This window comes from Cyprinodon tularosa, unplaced genomic scaffold (assembly GCF_016077235.1).
Source record: "Cyprinodon tularosa strain WSP-4 unplaced genomic scaffold, ASM1607723v1 ctg8, whole genome shotgun sequence".
Taxonomy (NCBI): Eukaryota; Metazoa; Chordata; class Actinopteri; order Cyprinodontiformes; family Cyprinodontidae; genus Cyprinodon; species Cyprinodon tularosa.
This window is the reverse complement of record NW_024039562.1, coordinates 1,036,108-1,063,229: the sequence shown is the minus strand read 5'-3', so window position 1 is coordinate 1,063,229 and position 27,122 is coordinate 1,036,108. Positions and strand designations below refer to the sequence as shown.

Sequence of the window (27,122 nt, the reverse complement as noted above, 5' to 3'; positions counted from 1 at the left end):
GGAAATCAAGCACTTGTGTGATGTGTGTCTAGCAAACAGTGAAACAATTTTCTCTTTTACACTGTCCTGCAAATGAAGAGAAAATAGACCAGGTTGTCTACACAAAGTTGAGAAAGATGTTTCAGAGCAGCCATTTAACTTAGCAAACAAAAACAAAAAAAAACTAGATGCCTGCCAATTCCTCCAAGTGTTTCCCCTCAAAGCTGCACAGCAAATGATTTTTATCAAAAAACTATTTTCATAATTCTGATTTAATACTGTCAGATTGGTAAAAAAATGAAACAAAAACAAAGAACCAAAAAATTTAAAATCAAACATAAGTCACTAAATTGAAAGCAGGGGGACAGAGGTGTGAATGTTGACCAACAATATTGTAGGTATATTTAATTACTAACCAAAATAAAGCAATGAGTAGCTCCATCAAGTCCAGCTTTGGCGGGTTCTAGTGCCAAACATAGTGTTATACATTGGAATATTTCTCTCATGCACAGCAGCAGGAGATGCAGATGAAGACAACAAACTTGGCAGAGATGCAAAATCTCTTGAGAGAAAGAAGGTAGGCAAACTATGCCTTTGATAGAAGAAAGAAATACAACACAATAAGCAGTAAAGAGTAACTAAACAAGAAATCACATATTTTTCATCTGGAGTTCCCTGTATCTTTTCATGTGAAACAAACACTGAAACAATCACTTAATACTGCGACACAGCTCCTTCAGCACACAGAGGGACCAGGCTGGATTTGGGGTGGGATATGCAAATACCCGCTGTCTGTCTGCCTGCCCCTTCAGGGGCTGCAAAGCAGCATGCTGCTTCTCGTACTCACACACACACACCCTCACTCGTGCAGAGAGCAGATTGCTGGGAGGGTCGAGCCTTTTCAGCAGGTCCCAAACACTCTTGCACGTGTGTATATGGAGGCTGATTTTTAGACGGACGTCTTTACCTTATCCCATTCTTCCTTTCGTTCTTCTCCTTCTCTTCCTCTCCCCTCCTGTAGATCACCTTTTGTTTTTTTTCCTTTCCTTTCCCTCTTCATCCTCTCTACGTTTCCTATTTACATGTTCTGGGGGATGAGACCTTTTTGTATTACTTGGAAAACTGGACATGCACATGGGACAAGATGCTACAGCAGTTTGGTCTCCTTTAGGGTCTACTAAAGAAAACAAGAACTCCACTTGTGGCAGGGGATGATTTTATACCTTAAGGAACTAAAACTGCCGCTTTTTTAAACATATTTTTATCACCAGGCACCTGCTTTTTTGAGACTTCTGAATCAATTAGACTATTTTCTAAATTAAAAACAATGTGGACCAAATTGCGCCTGCTTTCTGCACAGATATTTTTCATTGGGGTGATGCTCTCTGAAGTGAGCAGCAAAGGAACTTTCTATGGAGGCCATATAAACCCTTTCTATGGAAATAGATACAATCTCTACAAAGCTGGACTCAACCCTCACTACTCACCAAACAAGCCAATGACCCGTCACAGGTATGTTTTACTTACATTTAGTAATGTACCAGTCATTTTCCCCTCCAAGCTGCTTAGACATCAGGCTTGACTAAATGCTGGAGCCAACCCATGCTGTACATCCCCTGACAAAGCCATGTCACCAAGGAGTTGCAAAGATATGGCTATTTAAGGGTTTAATTGACTTTTCTGTGGTTCAGTTTTTGGCCGGGGATGAAAAGTAACACTTTACATGCAGTGTAACAGTAAGAAAGCAGCCATTATCATATATATGAACGTTAATGACGGAGGTTAGGATCTCTCACAGTGAATGTGAACTGCAAGAGGAAAGCAGGGGGCTGAATGGCAGACTGACAGCACAGCTGGGTACTTTCTGCCAGAAGGGAGTGGCACAAAGGATTCCAGTCAATATTAAAACAATAACACTGTGGGCTTATGCTTGTTTGCCATAATGAATTCCTCCCGTATCCACATGGACTAATGAGGTTTCAGTATACAGTCTCATGTGTTCAATGGAACATTTGCTGAATAAACACCTGAGATAAATACCAAACCACGAGGGGAAGTCAACTATGAGGTTAATTACCTTTTGTGTTTGTATTTGTTTGGATAAAGGCGACTGTTTGGGCTTTTTAGGCTTTTCTTCCATTTCTCCTCCACCTTTTTTTCTTTGTGGTTGGCTTCCCATCAGAACTGTTATGTCTTTGGACAGCTCCCCTGCTACCTGCTGCTCCACTCAAAATGCCCCAGGAGACCGCTGATTGCCCAGCCTTACTTTGTTGGCTTTCTCATATTAAAAATACGGCTTCTCATCCCGTACAGCTCTATAGAAAGTTCAGCATTTTCTAAAGCAGGGTCCTGTTTAAAGATTAAAGTAGATGATATCACAACTTCAGTGTTTGCCTCTCTTGGTTTACTTATTTAGTAATTACTCACTGAAATTGAAGTTAGATTTTTTACTTAATGCTAGTACAAACATGATGCTGATACATCCCCTTTTTACAATGGGATATATCTGATGAAAATTTAGATAAACAATAAAGGCTTCAAAAGTTAAGGATTTTTACTTGGTGCTCTGTTTCAGGTTTATGAGTAGTAGATGTCTAATCTGCAGTAGATCTATCTGTGCAGTTTTATTTAGCTTATATCCTTGATGGATGGATGGATGGATGGATGGATGGATGGATGGATGGATGGATGGATGGATGGATGGACTGCCTCCTCAGCTTCTCTTCTATGTAAATAATTGTTTCTTTTTTTGCAAAAAGAGACACAATGCAAGAGTAGATATGTTTTTAAGGTCCATAAACAAGTGTATGCAGGAACTGTGATAACATATTTCCAGGTTAAAGTTGTTTTAATATGTTAAAAGTCTGCTTTGTTCGTCACCACTCTTAGATTACGACAGCCAATTAGGTTTACAGTAGCTGCCTGCATCAACTAATCTAAACTAAATGAAGGCACAACAAGAGTGATCCATTGCAGCTCATATGTTTTATCCTTGAAACAAAGCTCATGCATAGATAAATTCCAAACTACCGTTTTTTAAAGAGCTTTAACTCTTCTGCCTTTATTCTCTTTGTACAACAACATTTCCTGAATTCCTTCTGACCATAAATTTCTAATCTATACAAAAAAACTCTGATTTTAAAATGCTTTATGTCCCAAACGAAAAAAAAAAAGAATGGCTATCATGTTTTATATTAATTCTAATTGGAAAAAACTAAACAAGCACATCGCTCATCATATTGCTTTTTACAAAGTGACAGGGCTCACACAGCAGTTCACAATATAAAATATATCTCGATCAGCCAAAGCACAAGTGTCAGCAGCTTGCAAGACAACCATAGGGTACATTTTCACCCAGCTTGTAAAACAAGCAGGTTTCTTGTTGCACTTTGGGTGCTTGCAGGACTTTACTGTGAGCTCTGTGTCTTGCCTTTCATCAGCTCATAGGGAGCAGCTTCTAAATACTTGTATCTAACATAAATCACAAGGAAAAAAATCAGCTTTGACATCATGTCCATTAAACTTGAATGTAGCAAACATAAACCAAACATAAAGCATTTAAATAAATCAGAACAAAGTATTTAATACTCAATACAATGTGATTTATTTGTGATCTTCAGTCCTTTGGGTGTTTTAAACATCACTCCACACATCTGCAGCATGCCTGTGTCATAAGAGCCGAGCATCTATTAAGGGTCTGATCATGGGGCCAAACCTATTTCTGTCTTGGAAACAATTTCATGCCCAGATCTATGTATTAACTGATTAACCAGTTGCTTTAGTGTGTTCAGTAATTCATCACTAACATTTTTAATGACCAGTACACGTTAATAATTCTTTACACTTGTGTTTATAAGGTTTAACAAAGGTGTGTACAAGAGCTTATGACCTTGTCGGAACCAACAGTCCCCTGGGACTTCTTAGTGCGTGACCAACACTTCTTTTAGGTTAACTCAGACGTTGTCTGCCTCATTGCTCAGTGGAAATAGAGACTTGAAAATAAAATTTGTGCTCTGCTTTGTGCAAAACATTATTGTAAAATGTGTACTTATTTGTTTAGGTGAGCAGATTTGAGTTCAGTGGAGGAAAAGTCCAGCTTTAACCTTTTGTTTCTTGCTAAACACGTGGTCACATTTACGACACACATTCCTGCTGCTGAAGCATTTGAGAATTCTTAGCTTAGTTTGTCGTCACTTTGAATTATCATCTATGTTTTGGCAGCAAAGCGAGTGATTTGATTTCACAGTCATTTCTTTCATTCAATGTAACCACTTGCTGCTGTGAGACTGTTTATGGTCCTGTAGCCTCTGACGGTGGCACTTTTGACGGCTACAACACTGTACCCTCCCACCTTTACAGCAAATGTATTGTTTTTATTTTAAAAAAACTTTTTTTCTTCCTTTTTCTTCTTTTTACAGTGATACTAAAATGTTGCATTTAAAAACCTCTTATTCTCTCAACTATAAAACAATAGAGGATAAATACAGAAGCAATATACTGTATGGTATTTGGATGTGGGGAGTAAACACTGATCGGACTTGAGTTATATCTGTGTTTTTTTCAGTGATGTATGGGACAGAGATCAAGGGGCAAAGGTCAGCAAGATGATGGAGGTTAGAGGTTGTGGGTTGGTGTTGTAAGTTTAGGCTGAGTGCCCAATGGAGGACAGAAATGGAGCCAGTCTCCTGCTAAGAGTTACAAAGACTGGGCAGTTAACTCCTGGGCTCCCATTTACTGAGTTATTCATCAAATTTCATTATTTATCTGGTGCAATTTAAAGCTTCCAATGTATAAAAGAGAAAGGTGTAATTTTTCACTCCATGTTTGACCTCTTCATGAAAATAAGATGATCAGAATGTTCTGTGATTTTATTTTTGCTTCAGCCTAACTGAGGTTTTTGTGGGGTTTACTTGGGATTTACTGGTCTTCATGTATGAGGTGCCATCTTTGTAGGTTTTGTGTGAGAGCACAAAGGATAGTGATGAATCACCTGGATTACAAAAACAAGCATCCCGCCTTTTTTAAGCATCATTTTTCTACGTATCTATGAAGACGCAAGTCTTATTGTCCTCTTTTTAAACCAGTTATCAGGAACACTGATGTTTGATAAAGACAGCGGATCAAAGGCCGGTATCGCTAAGAGGTTTACTTTTTTATTTTGAAAGAGGGATTGCTGCAAAGTCATTTAGAAGCAGCATCCAGCTGGACTTCTTTAGATGAAAAAAATTACGATTGGTATCATATGATCCACTGACTTTGGCTGTATTACACTACGGTTTGGTCAAATTAGACTGCATGCAAGAGGACTCAATGCTAATGCATTGATCTAAACAGGGATTTTCTTGTCATACTGGATACTTGAAATGTTTTGCACGAGATCCACATTCACCCCAGCTGTACTCAAATAATACAACTCAGGGCTGAGAGTCAAGATAACCTCCTGGTATCTATTGAGGACCAAAAGTTAGCATCAAACTGAGCTCTAATGGCTCCAACCTTGTATTTCTAAGACAGGGTACATTAACAGTTAGGTGTATAGCCATCCCTGGCTTGATGTACTCCCCAGTCATAACAGTCCATTCTTGCCAGCATATGAATTGCAAATAAGCCAGTGGATATTGTTTCTGAAGGTTTAGCTGATTAGCGTGGAAATTAAGCTGTAATTATTTTGGCATTAGGCTTAGATATTTGGTTACTGTGAGCCCTTCTTCACATATGTTATCCACATTAAGTAAGTAGCCAGGGGGCTACTGTCAAGCACAAAAAAATGATTAATAATCGGCTTTATAAGCATGGCAAAACTAAATGACTTTTTTTCCTTTAAATACATGTTTTCCCTTAAATTTTGCTTCATCCTTTAGTTTTGCTTTGGTTTCACGAAACTTAGATCCTCTAATTTTAAAAACATGAAAACGGAGCTTCATTTGAAATGTGGAACTATGTATTTTTAATATTTGTTTTAGATGTGCTGAGGTTGTGGATTTAAATGAAAGGTTTGTTTCGTTCAGAGTCTCTATAATGTAGGCTGATATTTACAAACATTATTTAGTGACTCAAAAGGCGTAAACACTACACAGTAGTTGCAAGGAGTATACCTAATCTAGAATTACTTATTAAACCCTTTTCATCCAAAGGTACAAAGGCAAAGCTGATGATGTGCTTAGGGAAAGTGAAGAGATTTCTTTATATTCACCCAGGGCATCTTACTGTACCCTATTCTTCATCAACACCTACAAAAAACTGTCTAAATAAAGTAGAAAGTTCATAAGATGAAAAATAGATCCATTTTATTCAGGATAGTCAGAGTAAGGAATGTAAATAAAAAAAATGCTTTTTTGAGGTTTAATCCTAGGAGGCGACTTGTCTGAAAGTCAAATAGATTCTTCAAGGTCTTAAAGCTGAGAGTATCCTTGACCCCGATCATTAGCCAGAAGTAGCCGTAGTCAACCAGACTATGGAGCCTGAAGATATGCCAGCTGGCATCATTAAAAGCATTTATGAAAAGAGATTAGCCCTAAAGGGGATCTGTTAGCCTATAGACACAGCTGCTAAAAGCCTTATAAAAGATTGCATGGGTTGCTATCAGTCCCAAACCAGCTGTAAATCTGTCGGAGCTGACAGCGGTGGTCGGGGTTCAAACAGTCAGGAACCCCTGCAGGTGAGACAGTGGAAGATGAGCCACTGAGTGTCAGAGTATCAAAACAAGCAGAAGAGGATGGTGATGGGACAACATGGAAGCTTAGTGGAACCTCAGCCTGAAAGATAAATAATACAGCATTAGTTACGCAGGGCAAGAATGATTAGTATGTCTCAGCGTTTGCACATAAGTTGTCTGCAGAGTTTATATTTAAAAAGTGAAAGTAAGGTGAAGTGTGAAAAGAAGGGTTTAATAGTAAGTTGGTTTTAGCTGAAGAAGGATACATGATTTGTCAGACAAACAAACTTTTCAAACAAACATGAGATGGAAATTCAGGTTTTTCTTTTGGATGCTGTAAAACTGGTATTATGTGGTCTAAAATTTTTATTGTGGGAGCAGAAAGCAAGAAATAAAATTGTCAGAATACATGCATCAGTCAGGTGAGGAAAAATCAGAGACGTCAGAAGTATTCATGTTTATTACTCAACTAGAAGTAGAACTCTTAGTGTTTAAAAATTTCAACAAGCTTTCTACTCAAGTAAAAGTGTAAAAATACCATTTTTAAAACTACTTAAAGTATAAAATTATAAGTAATGCAGAAAAAATTGTTGAGGATAGATGCTCTACTGCACTAGCTTAATACAGGAAAATTTTTCCACAATGTTCCTTAAATGTTCCTACAATAATAATTTTTTTAGACTTATTTTTCTTAATTTTTTTACCTAATGGTAACACTGTCAAATTGAACTTTGAAATATCTTGAAAAATTATCAATTTTTGATATTTATTTATGGATATGTGGTGAACAACAAGTTGTTGCAGTACAGACTCCAACTACAAAAAAAAAAGAAAAAAAAAAAAAGGATTTTCTAGATAAAACTAATTATTTTGATGTTTTTTATTTTTTAAATACCAGCAGGCCATAATGAGAAAGGGCTTAAATGAAACAAAAGTAATGAGTCTATTTTTAAGATTTAAGGAGTAGAAAGTATAAATAATTGCAAGCAAATTATTACTGCAGTAAAGTATAGAGAGCCAAAATGTTTATTTTGTTACTTGATTTTGTTACTTTCTCCTCTGGGAGAAAAACAGGAGAGGTTAGAGAGTTTCAGATCAGTCATATGAGATATTGTTGGGTGGTACATCAAGGGTGTGTACCGCTGGACGGTTGTTGTTTTTTTGTGCTTTTCTGTAGATCTCAAGACAGCAAGGATATTTCTAATGACACAGGATCTAATACAAACTGATTGATGATGGGTTTATGTAACAAAACAGGGTTGTACTATTAACTTTTTAAAGCATACTTTGTTAGGCTTTCTAAAAAATTTAAGAGCATTAATTTGGAGAAAAGAATGATCATACTCACCAAATAACACTGAATCTAAACAGTATATCTTGCTATAGTATACAGTATTTATGCCAAAAAAATACAGTATTAAATGCTGGGAAATTTTCAGTTTGCTGCAAGCTACGTATGAGACACAATAATTCATGACCTTTTTGTAGGAAAACTAACATTGCACATCATCCTGAACAATCCCCACCCCAGTATAAGGCTGCCTGTTTTTTATGGAAAATAGAATGGAGGTAAATGTGGGAAAAGACTATAAAACATGGGGCCAAAAATCATCTTTCACAAAACAATAATTGCAGAACATACAGACAGAACTACAAGTGAGAATTTTAAATGAAAGTCTGAACATGTATTAGAACAGCTCCATCAAAGCCAAGGCATAAATAATCTGGAAATCAAGACTTTAAAAATGATGTTAACTGATAATCTCCATTCAGTCCAATTAAAACATCTTTATTTCAAAAGCTGGTAGAGAAATACTCCAAAACACTCCCGCCTGCCCGTTTTAGCAAAAAGAGGGTCTACATTTTTACTTTTCATTATTTGCTTCTTTGTGTTGGAAACATCCAAATAATTTGCAGTGAAATTTGGGCTGTTAGGAGACAAAATTAAGTAAATTAAAGACATTGTAAATCTCCATATTTTATAAACACTTGCAATACTGAGTTTATTTTATCAACAAACTGAACACAATAATAATTTTTTTTGGAAAAATTTCCAGTTTTTCACATGCATATAATTTTTGTGAAGGATGTATTTTAGCTAAGCGTACACAATGCTTGCATAAGCAAATTTATAAAGTGATCAAGGTTAACCATTAAAGAAATAAAAGACATAATGCTTTTGCCAAATTATTCAAACTCTGAGAACAACATGAAGACCTCCCAGAATGAGGTATTGATTCTAAAGCTTCTCTACTGTTGGTGCTGGGTCTGTTCTGGGTGACTGCTGAAACATAGTTTAGCATGGAGACTAGGAGGAAACGAAAGTAATGCCTGTTACCCCCTAAAACACACATGAGAAGTGGAAGGGAAGACTGAACCTCTGGGATTGGAAATGGATTATTTTCTTCTGTTATATAAGAGCATGCAGCTGAAGAAGTCTGTTTTATTTCACAAGATGATTTCTAAATTAGAAACATAAGTAAATCTGATCTGGGTGGGATTACTATTTCCAATTAATCCTGTGTGACCTATACTATTTCCTGTCATGCATGAGTGCATTAGAAAATACAGGAATGCATTTATATTTTTCTTCACCAGTCTGGTTCAGAGGTGAAGTAAAAAAAATCAGGGAATAAAATTTCTCATCTCAATTTTGTCACCATTGTTCTTTACATACATCTGAGATCATATGGATCAGATCTTTCTTTTTCTTTTCCCATAATGTTTAGATTAGCAATTCTCCCAGCAGTAAAGCGCACTTACAGGCTAAATTGAATCTAAAGACAGCACTCACCATGACCGTTTTTATATTCAGGCTCCATATTTTTTAAAATTGGCTTTATGTGGACTGTGCAGTCTTTGGCACATTATCAATGCCCACCATGTTAGAAGTCAAAACAAGCCATTCTCTATCACAATAAAAGGTGTAGATCTGCTGTATCCCTGCCAACAGTGCAGAGTGGAAGGACAGAATTGCTTTGTAAAATCATTCCAACTGATCTTTTTCACATGTGGTTATATAACTACCTCAAACTTGCATTTATTTCTGAAATAATGCAATTAAAACATTCATAATGAAGATTATACATGCTTTTAAAATGTTTGTATGTCTTTATACATCTCTAAAGAGCAGTTTGCATTGACTCAAACATCTTTAGCTGCAAATCCAGCAGCAAATATGTCAAAAATCTGTAGTTCCTGTGTATTTTCAAATTGGAGTTTGGTGTGAATTTGGACTGGATTTGTTTTAAAAAATGGATATTGTTTCATCTGAAAAAGCTTTATTGTAACTCTGGCTGCAATTCTATAATGCTGGAAGGTGAAGCTCTGCTTCATAAATTTTTTTCTGTTAGTTAGGGCTAGCTTTTATCTCCCTAGTAAAAGAAAACAACAACAAATCATCCACCTTAACAAAATGCTACCACTATACTAAAGTGTAATCATGGGGATGGATTGCGGAGGTCAGTCTCCATTGTGTGCAGTGATTTCCATTTATGCCTGGACGTTTAGTTTCCATCTCAACTAATCTCCCTGTTTTTCTGTGTCCTGCTAGTCTAATCCAACCTGAAATACAGGTATTGCAGAAGTGTGTGATTTAAATATATATTCAAAGGTGAAAAGGTTTTAGAGGGAGCAGTATGTTTGTTAGGAACTGTTTCCCAGCATTTTAATTTAGAAGTCAATTTTTTGTTTCTTTCTCTAGCGGATTTTTGCCATCAACTTATCATCAGATTGAACATATCTGTCTCTAACTGCCCTCCAGATGTGCACCTGTCAAACAAAAAGGTGAACAGGATCACTTTTTACTCCACCAAGCAGCTCTCTAAACATGTGTGAAAGAACAGGGTCACACACCTCCTGTGATCTATTACCACACTCACTAAGCTGCTTTCTCTCAGCTGTCACAAGTACAGTTGTCAAATTAGGCTCAGCTTTTACACTCTTCAAAATAAACTGCAACTCTTTCAAGATGTAGATTTCAATATTTTGTTCATTGTAAAATGCCCTGAAGATTAAAAACACGAGACGGCAAAAGGAAAAGAAGAAAAGTCTCTGGGTTTCTGTGTTTTCTCTGAAGTGCACTAAGCAACAGATGACAGCACAGGGAGTGATCAGTGTCAACATTTCTCAGAGACCATAAAAAAGAGCCTCCAAGGGTGGTCCAGGGAAAAAAGCAGCATGAAGGCAAACAGTTAGCAGTGCTGTAATATTGCTATACATATGTCATGCTGTTTTTTTTAGAGAACTTGACAAGAAGCTAAATATTCTATCACATTGACATTGCAATGCTATCATTGCAGCTTCTTTCTCCTGTACCATTTTGAAGGTTTTGTAAATGGTAGTGGCTTCTTTCAGATCTTTCAGACAGGAAATGTGCAGAGTAAGAAAGGGGGAAGACATCAGAAAATGTTCCAAGGTTGGGGAATAAACCCAAGATGGCTGCCGGGATCAATTGCCCCATACACCCATCAACCTCTACACTATATGCTGCCCGCTGATCTGAGCACCTATAGTAAAAAATGTTCTGACAGCCACATCATCGCAGGTTATAACCGCTGCCTCCTTAGCAACAAATGACTTAACATCAGGTGATCAGGATGTTGTGCAAGAGTTCTCTGATTCTAGTACTTGCCCTTTCCCTTTCAATGTGATTTTCTCACAACTGGCTGAGCTCCATGAACCTACTAACTTGACTCTTCTCAAACCATGGTTCCTCCACGCTACACCATGACTACTTTTCCTAAAACAGCTGTGAAGCGATGTTAAGTACCGCATGTGCTGCTAAATGCTCCCCTCTGAATGCAAGAAATTATTCACATATGAGCCTAAAGAGCTTGAATCCTTATTTCCTGAGTTTCAGCGAGTCCAGGGGAACATTCAGCAGTTGCTATAGTTGCGCTGGCAAGAAGGAAACAGAGAGGGGACAGAGAAGGCCAAGTCCTGCATCATGCAACAAGTAGTTACAGTCATATTATTATGTGTTGGATTCTAAGCCCATCTGAAGACTGGGAGAACTGAAACCCTGCTTTGATATGCATCTTGGTGATGGGTTGCCAAATCTAATAAAAAACAAGGGCATTCTCTGTTACTCCTGTTGCTGGGATTTTTTTTTTTTTGAATGGTTAAATACACAGCCAGAATTAAATTACCCAATAGAAATGCTGACATGTAGCAGAATCCTCATATAATTACAGTGGAGACGTTTTACTTTTACAAAGCCTTGAATGTATGCAGGCATCCCAACATGTATGTGCTTCTTTTAAAACAAGGGAATCTGATATTTTTAAAAGAAGAACTCAAACATTTATTGGGATTTTTCCAGACGTGCCTGTTCAGAACAGAACAAAACCTTTTACTCCAGAGAGGTACCTAAAATTTATCTAGCTCAGTACTCTGATGTGATGATGAAGATCAGAGTTCACAGTTTTCAACTCTTAAAGTACAGCTAGGCAACTTTATGTAATGTTCTATAGACTTGGATTAAAAAATAGGAGGAAAAAACATAACAGTTTAAATAAGCTTTCCTTCTCTAGTAATGCCACAGTGAGAGACTGCATTACAATTAAGGTTTGATTTAGTGGTGAATTTCTCCAGATTTGTATTTTTGTAAGTTTCTCACTATTATACACCAAGGGAAACACGGAATACACATCACTGATATTTGCATTAGATTACAGTATATGATAATTGAGGAGGTACATTTATTCTTCCTCTGTCCACATAATTGTAGCCAATTCGTTTACCGGTTGGGATTTGGATGCCGTATCTTTCCAGATTGTATCCAAACACCCTTTTCATTTACAAAATGCAAAACAAAGTAAAAACACCTAAAACTGATGAATGCCAAGGTGGTTTATAAATTACATGTTGTTGTTGGGCTATTTTAGTTAAAGTGTACTTCAACGATCTTCTTAATCTGTTCATATCTTTGGAAACATACGTTTATTTACAGTCACCCTTTTCCGAAACTGATGTAATGTTGAAAACACTAAATTAAATACCGGTACTCTTCTTAAAGAGGCGATATTTTCTCACAACCTGTTTTCTCGCAGTCTGATTTTAAATCAATTAAGGGTTTTCCCTGTTTAGACTTTGATTTCCACATGAAGCTGTTTAGGAAGGAGAAGGTGTTTAGTGTTCCAGAAAGGATCATGTTTTTCTATAAAATTCATTGATAAAGTTTGTAAAAGAAAGAAGAGAAGCATTCGACCACAAAGACAGATGGGGGTGGAGTGAAGGAAAGCCCAATTTCTTAATACATGTAGATCGGCCAAAGATTTAAAATTTTAGACAGAAATTAGTGCTCTAAGGAAAAAAATCAATATAGGGTAACAACTGAATTTGTTGCAGAGTGGCTTTAAGACAACAAAGTCATGGTCCACTAATCTGACCAGTTCTTTCAGGGGGAGTGGGAAACAACAATAATAATAGACAAAACTTACAGAAATCTAATGGGAAAAACCTATGAAAGGATAAATAAGATGTTTGAAATTTGTGAAATTTAAAAGTTAATCCTACCAAATAATGACATGTATGTTAATTTTTTGGATATCATCTTTCTCATAATTTCTCACCATTTTCCACAGAAGCATATTTCAAACACTCAAAACTCTGGAGAATCAGTTGGTTGTATTTTTATTAAACCTGACTGACCCCCCATTTACAATTCCTAACTGTATTAGAGTTACTTCAGCTGCTGAAACATTTAAAGTCTAATATGTGCAATTATATTTTCAAGCTGTGCATGTTTCCATTTTTCAGAATATGACTTAGTGACCCTTAAGAACATGTAGAGTACAACTTTACACCTTAAATGAAAAATATGAAGTTTAGTCTTTCTTTTTACTTCACTATAGCTCATATATTATTGTTGTTTTCTGTTCTCAGAAACCACTGTGCTTACATGGTCCAGAAGAACATCACCTGCATCCTGCATGATGGAGTGGAAACCTATGTGAAAGCTGAATACACCACCAAGTGCATCTGGGGACAGAAATGCCCTGTAGTCATGTAGGCTTTCTTGCTGTTATTAGCAAAATGCTAAACTTTTTAAAGTGATTCTGTCTTGTACTTTCAGTCTAATTTCGTAGGGTTTGACTTCATCATTTGAAATATGTAGATAAGCCTTTGGGTTTAAAAACGCATCAGGGAGCTATCAGCTCCCTGACAAACTATTTGCAAGTGCTGCCCTCTAGTGACCAAATCATATTGTGCTTTACAGGTGGAGGCAAGGGTTTTGTGTGTTTGAGGTTTCTTTTCTAATGTGTTACAAGGAAAATGTAGGAAATTTGCTCTTAATTTGCTTACTTTTTTCATTTAGAATGTAACTAGCATTTTTTAAGTGTTTACCAAACTATTAATCAGGCTATAAGTAAAAACTGCAAAAGGTGGATATTTCAATAAAAGATTGATGTTTTGCAACAGATGTTCAAAAATTTACTTTATCTTCTTTAATATTCCATGATATTCATTTCAAAAACCTACACACAAAGAAAAATAGCTGAATTTAAACTTTAAACAATGTCAGTTCAATTTGTGATTGCATCAAAATAATAGAGTGGGTTTGATTTCAAACAAGATAATATTAAAGTGGAGGGATGACCTGAACCCAATGCTCTGATGCCACACAATTTACATCGGAATTTATCTTAATCTCTTAATCTTATTTTAATCCTTGTTTAATACCCCAGAAAACAACTTCCTGCATTATTTGACTCTGTGCCATCTTTTTATCCTACATCCATGCTCCAAGCTGAATTGCTTGACAAAGAAAGAAGTTTCATCAGCCTGAAACATCTGTATATAACACTAACAGAAAGAAATCTGTTTCTGTCTTGATTCATTCAGGTATAGAACTTTTCACAGGCCAACATACAAGGTAGGGTACAAGACTGTGACTGAACTCGAGTGGAAATGTTGCCCTGGTTTCTCGGGTGAAGCTTGTCATGATGGTCCTACAACACTACCTGACATCATAGGCCCCCATCGCCCAGGTATTAAAGGGTTCCCTCATGGACCTAGACCCCCAGTGGACCAGAAGCCTGAAGGAGCACCACTGGATCCAGGCAAATTCTTCCCTGGTGGAGGTGGAAAGCCTAACTATGGTAAAAATTGACTTTGTTGTCTTGTACTCATAAATCTTGTGAATCTCTCTAAATAAGAAGTCGGCTTTTCAGGAGTTACAGGTGAACGCTTAGACCGCATGGAGCAGGACTTGCGTCGCCTCACCCTGGGTCTAGAAACCCTCACTGGGGTAGTGAATGGCCTTGAGGAGCGACTTCGAACATCCCTTCGTGAAGAAACCAACAAGCTTCTGGTGTCACTACTGCCTAACCCTCCAAGAGCTCCAGACTCCACGGTGGGATTTGGAGAGATCCCAGATGGGTCCCCTGATGGACTGGATGGAGGAGGAATCCTAACTGGATTTGGAGACTTAGTAGGAAGAGTGACAGAGGTGAAAGATGAGCTTCGAGCTAAGACTCACATTTTGGAAGAGATTCAGGTGCCCCATCTTGATTCTGTAAAAAGATCCCTTGCTATTTAGTATTTATAAACTCTTTTAAAATATTCCACCTTTTTTCTGTGTATGTGTGCCATTAGGGTATGGTCATCGGTCACGATGGCCAGCTGAAGAAGCTGTTGGAAGGAGCCGATGGTAAGCCTATCACTGGTCCAGGTGCAACGACTTATCTGGATGAGATCCTGGATATCAAGCTAGCTGGTGTGAGAGCTGAGATCCTCGATGGCTTTGAACAACGTCTCAATGGCATGGAGAATCATTGTGATGAGAAGATTGGGGAGGTACAGCGGCAGTGCCAAAGGGAGCACTTGGACGGCCAGGAGCAGATGCAGCAGTCTCTGCAGGGCAGAGAAACTGGGCTGAGGGAGGAGCTGGGCTCCTTGCAAGCTCAGATCCAAGGTCTCACCCTTACCGAGAGCTGCTGTGGACAGGTAAGAGTGGCTTCAATAAAGTTGGACATCAAAAAATATTCTTGATAAATAAATGCTTTGTCATTAAGGAGCTAATGAAATAAATTGTTGATAATTCCAGGTAAACAGCCTGTCTGACCGGATGTTGCAGTTGGAAGAATCAGTAAAATATTTAACAGAATCCCAGAGACAGCTGCAGACAGCCCTCACTGACCAAACCCTTCAAATAGAGACCCTAGTGGAGACACGCCTAATCGAAATGGAGGGTAGAGTCAATGCTACCAACGGTGGACTTGGTGGGGGTGAAGGGCCTCCAATTGGTTTGGATGGTTTCAAAACATTGCTTGAAGACAAGCTGAAGACTCTAGAGGAGAAACTGTTTGTGGCAGTGGAAGAACTGAGTAATGCAACTACTCCAGCCATTCTGGAGGGCCAGGTGGTTCCTGCTCTAGAAACAGAAATACAGTCTGTGAGGAGGAGATTGGACGGAGACCTAAGTGGCATTCAGACACAGCTATCAGAACTGAAAATCCTTTGCTCCACTTGTTCACAATCCACTCCACAAGAGGGAGCTGTCATTGACCCCTTAGTAGATGAGGAATGCAAAGGAATGGACAAGAAGATGACAAACCGTCTGGACTCACATTCTTACAGACTGGACCACCTTAACAGCACCTTGAATAACCTGTTAGTCCGCCTTTCTCAGATGGAAACAGAGGGCTCCATTCAGGGAGAGATCACTCTGCTTAAGGTCAACATAAACTCTGTGAACCGAACTCTGAAGGGCCTAAAGGACTCCATCAGCTTTATCGCAACTGAAGTAGGCCATGCTAACTCCACATGGGAGCAAAGGGAACATCAAATCGTCAACCAGATGCAAGGAATCACTAAACTGATGGGACATCAGTCTTCCCTTCTTGGAACTAGTGAAAGGAGACTGGCAGAGCTTAGGGTTGAGCTAGCAGCTCTAAAAAGACAGTTGTCCGGGGGGCTACAGGGCTGCCGCAGCACAGCAAAGGAGGTGCAGAAAGAGGTAAAGGACGTTGACAGCAGGGTAAGCCAGGTTGAGAGCCAATGCAGCAGCCTTGGGAAACTTGCAGAGGACTTGGAAAGGATCAGAGCAGAGCTAGAGAAACACTCTGTCGACATCCTGAGCCAGGTTAACAGCACCTTGACCACTCATTCGGAACAGCTAAATGACCACAAAGGCAAAGTCCAAGACTTGGCACTGAAGGATTCCCACAACCAAAACGACGACCAGTAGCATTTAAGCTACAGTGATTGTAAAAAAGACTCACTGTATTTGTGCTTCTTATTAGGCCCAGGAGACAAAAGTTTTGCTTGCTTTGCCTCTCTCGTATAAAAAATATCTATCCATATTTAAATTGATGCAACCCACAACATTTAATTGACATAAACTTTTATTTCTAGTATTTCATTTAAGCATAGCACCGAAAGAAAATACCTAAAAAAAAAAAACTTCCCAGAGCTTTTTGTTTTGTAGGGCATTTATTTTTATATTTTTTTCTCATAATTATAAGTGTTTATCCTTCTATTATTTTAACTTATATAAAGTGAAAGTATAATAATGATGTTGAAATGTTGTTTTATGGAGAGATGCCAAGAGAAGAAAAATTGCTGCTACAGGTTTCTGCTGACAAGCGTACCGGTGTAGGTACCAGATTGACTCGGGCTGCCAGATTGACTCGGGGGCCTGCGCCTTTTGAGATGCGTCAGAGCGTCCGCCATCTTAAATGTGGCAAATCTGCAGTTTCTCAGTCACTTAAACAGTATCAGAGGGACTTTAATCTCTGAATATACTTTGTATTCGTAGTATTTTTGGTTTTGTAATATTACAAGTTTATTTTTTGTATCCCTTTAGCTTCATTCTCCTGAATTTATTCTCGTTACAAATGCAGACCGCGGGCTCAATGTAGTTTGTTTGAGTGGCATTGCCATAATGTCACGTCATCGGGAGGCGCAAGGCCCATGGCGAATTCGGTGACGTCATCGGAAGGCGCAGGGACCATGGAGAATGTCTTCGTAAAATTGTCCGTTTACAAACAGCAATCCCGCTTTCGAATAAAACCTACACCCCGCTATAATTACTTTAGTAAGCTGTCCAGACCAATCAAAATGTTTTGCGCAATTGTGCAAACGTTAAAACAATTATGTATTGTGACGTCATCAAAAGGCGCAGGCCCCCGAGTCAATCTGGCAGCCCGAGTCAATCTGGTACCTACACCGGACATCATGTTGATATTAGCCTTGCCTTTTGTTAAACAAATACTGTATGTCAAACTGGTGCTATGTACATTGTTTAATGGTTGTTTTCATGTTTTTCAAGAATGCTTTACATACATATCTGTTTGGAGAGTGGTCTGTATTTCCTGCCGCATTGCTCTGATCAGAGAAAAGTTCCAGGATTAACCATTAGGGGACAGTGAGAACACACAGTGACATGGCCTGGAAATAATTGAGAAATAAAATCTGAAAGTTCAAAACCTGTCCTTTTTTATTTTTATCAAATCGGCTTTTATTCATAAATTGTGTTAACACTTTACCAAACAATAATTTGTAAGCTAATTTCAATATATTCGGTTGGCCATATAAGAGAAATTTTCAATATCATTTGGGTATATTAAGTATAATATTTTTTTCTTGGATTATTTAGAAATACAAAAAAATGCTTATAGATTTAAAATATGGCAATATATATATATGCATTTCAACTTTAATAAGTCATGAGTTCTTACATAAATATATGAAAATTCAAAGTAATACTTGAAAAATCTCAACATATCTAAATAAGTGAAGCAGCATCAATGCTAAACAGAGTCTGTCAAGCATTTTTAACCTTAAGCCACTTTCTAATCAATTTGGTGGTATAGTTAAGGTCAATCTTTATTTAGAAAGTCTATTTCTTTCATCTCTGGGAATGTACAGGCCTTCCACTAACCTCTGAAGTACCATCATGCAAATATATCAAATGTTGGAGGTAGGCATGTATTGGAAGAAAAACTTGGACCACATAACAGGTTTACTGGTTATACAGACAATATAGGTGGGAGGGAAAAAATCCCCTTGACATGAAAAACCAAAGTATTGTTCCTTCATGGAAAAGCTATACAACACACAGAAAACTTTAACAAATATCACCTTAATAGTCTGTAAGCCTATAATATTCTTGATTAAAAGGTGTTGAAGAGAAGATAAATTTATATATATTTCTCTATAAGCCAACCAGGAAGTAACAAACATTTACAGTAAATGTGTGTCCAGCACAAGTTTTCCCCTAAAACTAGTCTAGCACTGAGATGATTAAAAATAATAGTGTCAGTTCCTCTCTAAGCGTGGGCTTAGAGTTACAGCAAAGCCAGTTGTGGAGTTAGACTTGCAGCAGGTTTCATTTAATATAATCATACAGTTTGAGAAGGCACCATCTTTCATTAATTGACTCTCTGTCAGAATCTAATGTAGACCAGAAATGTGTTATGTATGCTGTGTAGCATATGGGAATTGAAGGAACTGCCGCACAGCTGCCCCAGACTCAAATAAATAACAACATGAAGATATTTGTCCTTATTTAAATAAATGTTTCCCAAACAGCTAAGGAGGTTCCTGCATGATAAATCTTCTCCTGATCATCTCCTGATATTGCAGTCACATCAAGAACTCTTAGCCTAAATTAAGGAATGAGGTGAAATAGAGATAGATATTTAAGATGGACATGGTTGCCAAATCATACAACAGTTCAGACTTCATACTAGTGCAGGCAGCATGAGTGAAGCGAGCTGTGAAATTTGGTTTAAGCCAGAAGCTCCGTCAGCAGGTCTTCTGTGGCCTGTCAGCATTTACTGTCTTTAATAGACAACAGTTCACAGTGACAAAAACAGGATAAAGTTATTCCAACATAATGAAACCCAGGGGCTCAGCATAAAAATATCCTGGAGGCAAGACTTCAATCAGATAAAGAAGGGTGAGGTCGAAGGAAAAAGAAATTGAAGATATGCAGAATGAGGACACAGAGCTGAGGCTAAGCTTCCGTCAAATAAAACTCAGCTCTTGGAGAAATTGCCTAAGAACTTTCTCAATCTAGCTTAAAAGTATCAACATTTAGAATTCAGTCAGATAACAACGATAAAATTTAATCTTTTCCCTCTCTTTATTGCTTTTACCTGTTTATCATGTCACAATCAACTCTTTTTTTTATCAGTCAGTTGATTACAGTACCAAGAAAACATATATTCAACTTTTAGAATCATAAACTTGAATGCATTTTAAAAGGATTCTCATGTGGTGCCTCAAAATGAATCCAATTCAAGAGATTGCCATCAGAATCCGATAAGTAATATAATTAGTAAACACTTCCTGTAATTTTCTCTATGTGTAAATTCAGAGATTAAATTATTATAGTTTGAATCTGTTTTTATCTGATGCACTTACATTCTAAAAAAAAAGGAATAATTTGTAAGTTGTATTGTTATAGAAAGTCTGGGTACATATTGAAATTAGACTTACTCTATCGTTGCTCACAGGGGAGATATTACAAGCTGAAAACTAGTGGCTACAGAGGCTTGGTAGGGTTGCATGAGAAAGTTTTTTTTTCTCTCTCGCTTTAACAGCATAATTTCCTTATTAGACAACTTGATATAAAATTGTTGTATGCTTCGCTAACAGCACCAAGTGATTCTCCCTATTGTAATTTTAAGTCGTCGTATTAAAGACGGAGTTTTCTCGTTGCTATCCGGTAGGGTTCTAGTTTACAGTGAGGAAAATAGTATGAGTATTTGAACACCCTCCTATTTTTCTAGTTCTCCCACTTAGAAATCCTGCCTGGGTCTGAAATTGTCAGCGTGGATGCATTTCCACTGTGAGAGACATAATATAAATGAAAAAAAAAAAATCCAGAGATACCAATTTATGATTTTTTTTAACTATTATTTTGTATGATACAGCTGTAAATAAGTATTTGAACACCTGAGAAAATCATGTTAATACTTGGTACAGTCGCCCTCATTTGCAACTACAGAGGTCAAATGTTTCTTGTAGTTTTTCACGAGGTTTGCACACACTGCAGGAGGGATTTTGGCCCACTCCTCCTCACAGATATTCTCTGGATCAGTCAGGTTGCTGTGCTGTCGCTGAGAAAAACAGTATGACCTCCATCTAAAGATTCTCTATTGGGTTTAGGTCTGGAGACTGGTTAGGCCACGCCTTGATGCTTCTTACAGAGCCACTCCTTGGATCCCCTAGATGTGTTCTTCGGGTCATGGTCACGTTGGAAGCGCCAGCCTCGACCTAACTTCAATGCTCCAACTGAGGGAAGGAGGTTGTTCCCCAAAATCTCGCAATACACGGCCCAATCATTCTCTCCTTAATACAGTGCATTCACATGTGCAGAAAAAAACCCCCAAAGCATGATGCTACCACCCCCATGCTTCATAGTAGGGATGGTGTTCTTGGAATAGTACTCCTCATTCATCTTCCTCCAAGCAGGGTAACCTTCCGTTCCATGCATGATTTCAAAACATGATGCCTTAGTGCATTACCAACAGTAACCTTGGAAACGGTGGTCCCAGCTCTTTTCAGGCCATTAACCAGCTCCTCCCGTGTAGTTCTGGGCAAATATCTCACATTTCTTAGGATCATTGAGACTCCATGAGGTGAGATGTTGCATGGAGCCCCAGCCCGAGGGAGATTGACAGTCATGTTTAGCTTCTTCTATTTTCTAATGATTGCTCCAACAGCGGACCTTTTCTCACCAAGCTGCTTGGCAATTTCCCCGTAGCCCTTTCCAGCCTTGTGGAGGTGTAGAATTTTGGTTCTAGTGTCTTTGGACAGCTCTTTCGTCCTGGTTAGTAGATTGATTCTTATTTATTTTATGGGTGGACAGGTGTTTTTATGCAGCCAACGACCTAGAACAGGTGCATCTAATTTAAGATATTAAATGGAGTGAAGGTAGACATTTAGAAGGCTTACTAACAGGTCTTTGAGGTCAGAATAGTAGCTGATAGACAGGTGTTCAATTACTTATTTGCAGCTGCATTTTACTAATAAATAGTTTTAAAAACTACATGCACATGTACCTACAATGCACCTACATTGTAGACATGCACCTACAATCACAATTACAGACCCCTCCATGATTTCTAAGTGGGAAAACTTACAAAATAGCAGGGAGATCAAATAATTATTGCCCTCAGTGAACCTTTTTGTTTTTTGCTTTATTGCAATCAACCTATTAACCTCTATTAACATACAATCATGATAACAAAGGAATAGTTTAGAACGGAGCATATTTAGGTTTTAGAATGGCCTAGTCAAACTTCAGAAATCTATTATCCAATTTCAGTGAGCTTCAGATTATTCAAAAGGTTTAATTTTGTAAACCAGAATTCTGAATTTCTGAAACATCATTTATGACTTGTTGATCTGTCCCCACAACAGAGAACCTTGTGGTTGCATCATTGTGAGGTGTGAATAGTTTAGAGGAACACTGTTTAGTGCAGTCATTTAGAAACCTGTTTTTTCAAACATGCAAATATGATTTTTCATCTCACTTGATTGAAAAAGGAGGTTCCTCTTATTAGTCGATATTTTAGCAAGATATATTGTTATTGAGGCAGAAAAGTATTGCATCATGGGGTCCAAGGCAGCTTAATAGTTAGATGAGCACATGTACATCCTTTAGAGATGTAATTATACAGTCAGGATAACAAGCACAGTGTCACATTCAGCAGAGAAAGAGGCAAGCTGAGGAAGGAGCCAAAGTCACTGACCAAGAATACTCCTGCTGATAGACAGGGATGTGACAAGAGTGGGGCAGACAAGGGGTGCCAAAGGATGGACACCCAGTCAGAAAGCACAACAGTGTCAAGCACGATGAACAGCGTGGGCGGTGGAAGTAGATGTGTTTACAGATTCCTCATTTCTCAGCTGTACGCCTTGTGGCCTGACAGGAAAGCCATAACACAGGCTTTGAAAAGGAAAACACTTTCCTGCTAAGTCACAGAAACGAGGGAGCTGAAGCTGCGCGGGTCGCAGCAGTTAGCTTTTAAACCCCAGGGGCCCGAAAGCAGCTGGAATCCCTGCAAAACCACAGAAACAGGACTACGTAAAGGATTGTCCTGTTTGCGACCTGGACAGGATGCAGCAGTGTGATAAGAGAAGCACATATGGGGGGTTGAGTTTTTTTCTTGTTTTTTTCCTAATGCTAATACATGACAAATGGTTATGTAATACCAAAGAATGTTTCAAAATCATGTGACCTCTATAATGGTTGTGTTGCATTTATCTTCTCCCACTTCTGTGTGAGCATGCAAAAAGCGAAACACACAATGCCATGAGGCATTTTTGCTGTGTATTAATGAAACATTATTTAATCCACCATGAGAGCAAGGGTCAGGGAATTTATGTCAATTACTCTTTAACATCCAGCAAATTCTGGAAGCTTTTCCTTTAGCATCTGGTATGTTTTGTGAAACATGTCACATAAATAAAAAAGCAGAAAGTCAAAAATTAAATATCAGTTTGTGGATTGATTTGTTTAGGGATCAAGGGTAGATTCAAAATGTAAGTCTTAATAAATGGAGCTTGTTTCAGGGTTTTCATAGAGCATATGAGATTTTCAAGCTGCATCTCGTGTTCTGTGCAAAATTATTCAGCTTCCTCATCTTTATCTCCTCACAACATCAGCTTCAAATCAAGAAGTATTCATAGAACCCATGAAGTGAGAAGTCACATGGTTTTCATGCTTTTTTTCTTTTAGGGTTAAACAAATCCTTCTTGGTACTTTAAAGTGCACAAACCTTCAGAGAGAAATAATACTTTAATGCTTTATATCCCAAAGAGACAGTTTGGCTGCTCATTTTGCACATTTTGAATTTTACATTTTGCAGGCAGGAGATTGTTTTGATGCCAGCATTTGTTAAACATGATTTTAATCCTTAAATATGGAATTTGGAAATAGTTTCTTTCAGTTCCTGGTGTGTGAAGTGTCTGCATTTCTCTGTGAACCATAATAAATTCATTATTTTTAGATGTGTAAGGTTATTTTCCCTTTAGCCTCTAGAGGTACAGACCAGAGCCTATTTGGCTTCTTTTTTAACCAATCCGAAAGCACCATCCCCTTGATTGCTTACTGGTCAACAATAAAGCCACTGCATGTGTGAATATGTGATTAGTTCATATGATTTCATTTTTTGTGTGTGTGTGTGTGTTTTCATTTTAATTAAAATAAACCATTTGGCTCAAAGACCCTGATGAAGAACCAAAAGGAAAAAAGAAAAACGTGGCTGCTGAAGAAACCAGTGCCTTAAGGATAGTTGGAGTGCTGTGTATCTCAAAATGATGCATTTAGCTTGCAGATTTAGCTTGAAAGTGATCTTTTAATTTTCTGACTGGAAATAATAATAAATTAAATGGCTCAGTCAGCGCTGGGCTGAATCTAAACACTCAGGGAGCTAAAGATCAGTGAGCGCATGAGGCTCTCCAGCCTAGAAGATGAGCAGTTCATCACTAACCTTTAAACACGACAACACACGAAACATTCAGTCAGTAAATGTTTGATTTCTGCAATGACATTAAAGCTTATGGAGAAAGAATACCAACTTGCTAAATACCTATTTTATTAAAATGCAGATATAAAAAATTATTTTTTATATATATTAAAAGTTTATACCCCTTTTGTGTTGTTATTTAAACAGTCTGTGTTTTACTTTATGGATAACTGTATAAATCCCTGATTAGACTGATCATCAGACTCAATTCTTGAAGTTGACCTCCTCCCTCCTCCAAAAATGTCTGCTACTAGTAAACTTTCAAATTCTTCAGAATTAAATGAGTTTTAATAAGCCTTTAGAGGAGCAAATATGATGACCCCTGATCTAAGATCAGCAGTTGCTCCAGCAGCGTTTCATCCTGTACCTTTAACAACAGAGTTTAAACTCCATCAATCTACAATCAGTCAGGATGTGGAGGAAAATCAATGATTTACAAGAATTTTGCTGCATGAAGCAAGAATCTACTAAAATATATCCTTTTGATACAGACATGAGTTTTCTTAGGAAATAAAGGGTTTAAGTTTCTGAGGTGCAACATCAGAAATATGCATGTATATTTTAGTAAATTAAAATCAATGGAAGGCTTATTTAGTAAGCTCTATAACATTTCCAGCTTGATGTGTTAGCTCAGTTATTCAAAAAAGATTCAGGAGTCACAGAAAGACTAGCTGCTGCTGTCTGTGGATTAAATGGACAAGTCGCCAGTCTGTCGCAGGGCAACATAGAGACAACCATGCATACACAAACATGCACAGAATTTAAAGATGCTAAGTCACCTAACAGTATTGTTTTGGACTTTGGTAAGAAGGCAGTGTCTAGAGAAGGAGCCCATGATGCACTGGGAAACATGCAAACTCCATGAAGAAAGGCCCTCAGCCAGGAGTCAAACCAGTAAAGCAACAACGCTACACATTGCATCATTCTGCAGCCCTAAAATTCAACTAAGCTAACTAAACTACCTTTTGATGCCTTAATATTGCATTTATTAAAACTAGTCATAAGATTGTTGGTTTGACTCAGCATTCACTGAGACAAACTGCAAAGGTGCATCGGCTAGAAGCTCAAAGTGCTGAACATAAACCTATTAATTGAAGGTTGAGTGAAATTAAACGGTGCAGAAAAAAAACCAAAAAAAAAACCTGTGTCCACCACCACCACCTATTTGATAGTTTGATTCAGATTTACGAGGTGTGGCCTGCTGCTGAAGTATTTGCTCCAAAAGCCAAACACACAGGTTTCCAGGATATGGGTTGCAACTGTCAAAATCCTTTTGTTAAATCGCTACTAGAGATTACTAGAGATAATATCAAAAGCCTTTTATCCGGGATAAGGCCTTGCCTTATCATTCAGAGAAAAACTAGACTGCACAGAATCTAAGTTTTTAATTTGTTCTAGCGTGAAGCCAGTTATGATTGTGGGAGCCATGTGATTTCCTGGTGTTCCTGTCCACTGGCAGAAACATAATCATAGGACATTTAAGAGGACTGAGGCTTTAGAGTGATGATTAAGTGATTACTACATTTTCCAGCAGGACTTGGACCTGCCCATGATCCCAAAGGTACTGGGTTCAATGACCATGCTGTTATTGTGCTCACCAGCCAGCAAACTTGCCTGGCGTGAACCTCTTTGTGAATCGATAGGGTGATGTGGAGAGGAAGATGAGATAAACCAGATGAGCTGAATAATGCCAATAAAGCCACCTACTGAATGTTCAAATGAAGAAAAAGTTATCCAAGTTTCTCTTAATGAAATGTAGTAAAATAATCTAAACATTTAATTAGGGCTTGAACAATTGATCGGATTAATCATGATTGATTATTAAAATAAACTAATTCAGTAATCGATTAATCATTATCTGGAGTATAGAGACGCTAAAACGTCTAGAGCAGTAATAAAAAAATCAAACTTTTTAAGATATACAAACATTTTGCACTTAAGATAAAAAAAAAAACGTTTTTGTCTGCGAATACAATCTATCCTAGACCCCTTAGGTGGAAAACTTTGGAGTTTCACCTGGTTTTATTTTGTAAAAACAATCTTTAAGGAACCTTTTACTGTCAGATTATTAATTGATTGATAAAAAAATAAAATAATTGACAGATGATCGTTTGCAAAATAATCGTTAGTTGCAGGCCTACGATTAACATTTGGGTTAACCTATTAGATCACAAACGGCAGCCAAGTGACAAAAAGCTGTATGTACTATTAAAACGACTGCTGTGGGAAGACAGAAAATGTTTTCTTTTTCCTTTTGCACGTAATATGTGTTTAAATGCACACAAGCAAACAAAAAGACAAAGGCAAGAGCTCAGTGAAAGTAAAGATAAAGATGCAACTGCAAGCTACAAATCGAGTAACAACTAAATTTTGTTGCAGATCCCAGTTTAAGACACCCTGTAGGGAAAATTGGACTGAAACAGATACACAAGCCAAGCACAAAGGCAGAAGCACTACAGATGACATCAAAGTCTCCAAGCGGCGCAACACTCAGGGGGTGTGTATGGATGATTCATAATGGATGTGTGTGTGTGCATCTGTGCACACATGCCAGGAAGGCTCTTGAGATCTTAAGAGCTGCTCTGTGACAGCTAAGTGATACCATGCAAGCATGCCATGGCCTTGTTTCTTAGATTCAATTGCGACATAGCTACACTGAACTCCTTTGTTTCTGTTAATTTTCTTTTTTTAACACAATGTACTATTATTTAATAGATTTCAATTTTTAGATATATAAATAGCCTCTTTATTTCCAATATTGTTTTAAACTTACCGTGGGAAAGGGTATACGTCTCCGGCAAATATTCTGAAAGAAACATTATTGTGTCCGATTCCTGCCGCACAGTATTTTCCTTTCTGTGTATAATTAAATCATTAGCTGTCACTTCCGTTAACCAGCAGGAATGCGCATCTAATGTGCTAAACGCCACAGGGCTGGAGCTGCTCTGATTCAATGAATCTTAAGGGGACTCCAGTGAAAGCGTCTCATTTTGCGT

At 37.8% G+C, this 27,122-nt stretch overlaps 1 protein-coding gene across 1 annotated transcript; it reads left to right on the top strand.

Moving 5' to 3' along the window:
• The first annotated feature begins 819 nt into the window (after nt 1-819).
• LOC119774114 (EMILIN-3) lies at nt 820-17,103 on the top strand. Its single transcript, XM_038271475.1, has 6 exons — nt 820-1,491; nt 13,523-13,645; nt 14,483-14,739; nt 14,812-15,137; nt 15,236-15,586; nt 15,687-17,103. Exons 1-6 carry the CDS (start codon nt 1,307-1,309, stop codon nt 16,827-16,829), a joined length of 2,385 nt encoding a protein of 794 aa, XP_038127403.1. The 5' UTR covers nt 820-1,306; the 3' UTR covers nt 16,830-17,103.
• The last annotated feature ends 10,019 nt before the right edge of the window (nt 17,104-27,122 follow it).

Excerpts from the sequence above, each read along its gene's own strand:
- LOC119774114 (XM_038271475.1), top strand. The coding sequence starts at position 1,307 with ATGTGGACCAAATTGCGCCTGCTTTCTGCACAGATATTTTTCATTGGG. Across the intron at positions 1,492-13,522 it reads AAGCCAATGACCCGTCACAG|AAACCACTGTGCTTACATGG; the intron begins GTATGTTTTACT and ends TTCTGTTCTCAG. Across the intron at positions 13,646-14,482 it reads CAGAAATGCCCTGTAGTCAT|GTATAGAACTTTTCACAGGC; the intron begins GTAGGCTTTCTT and ends TGATTCATTCAG.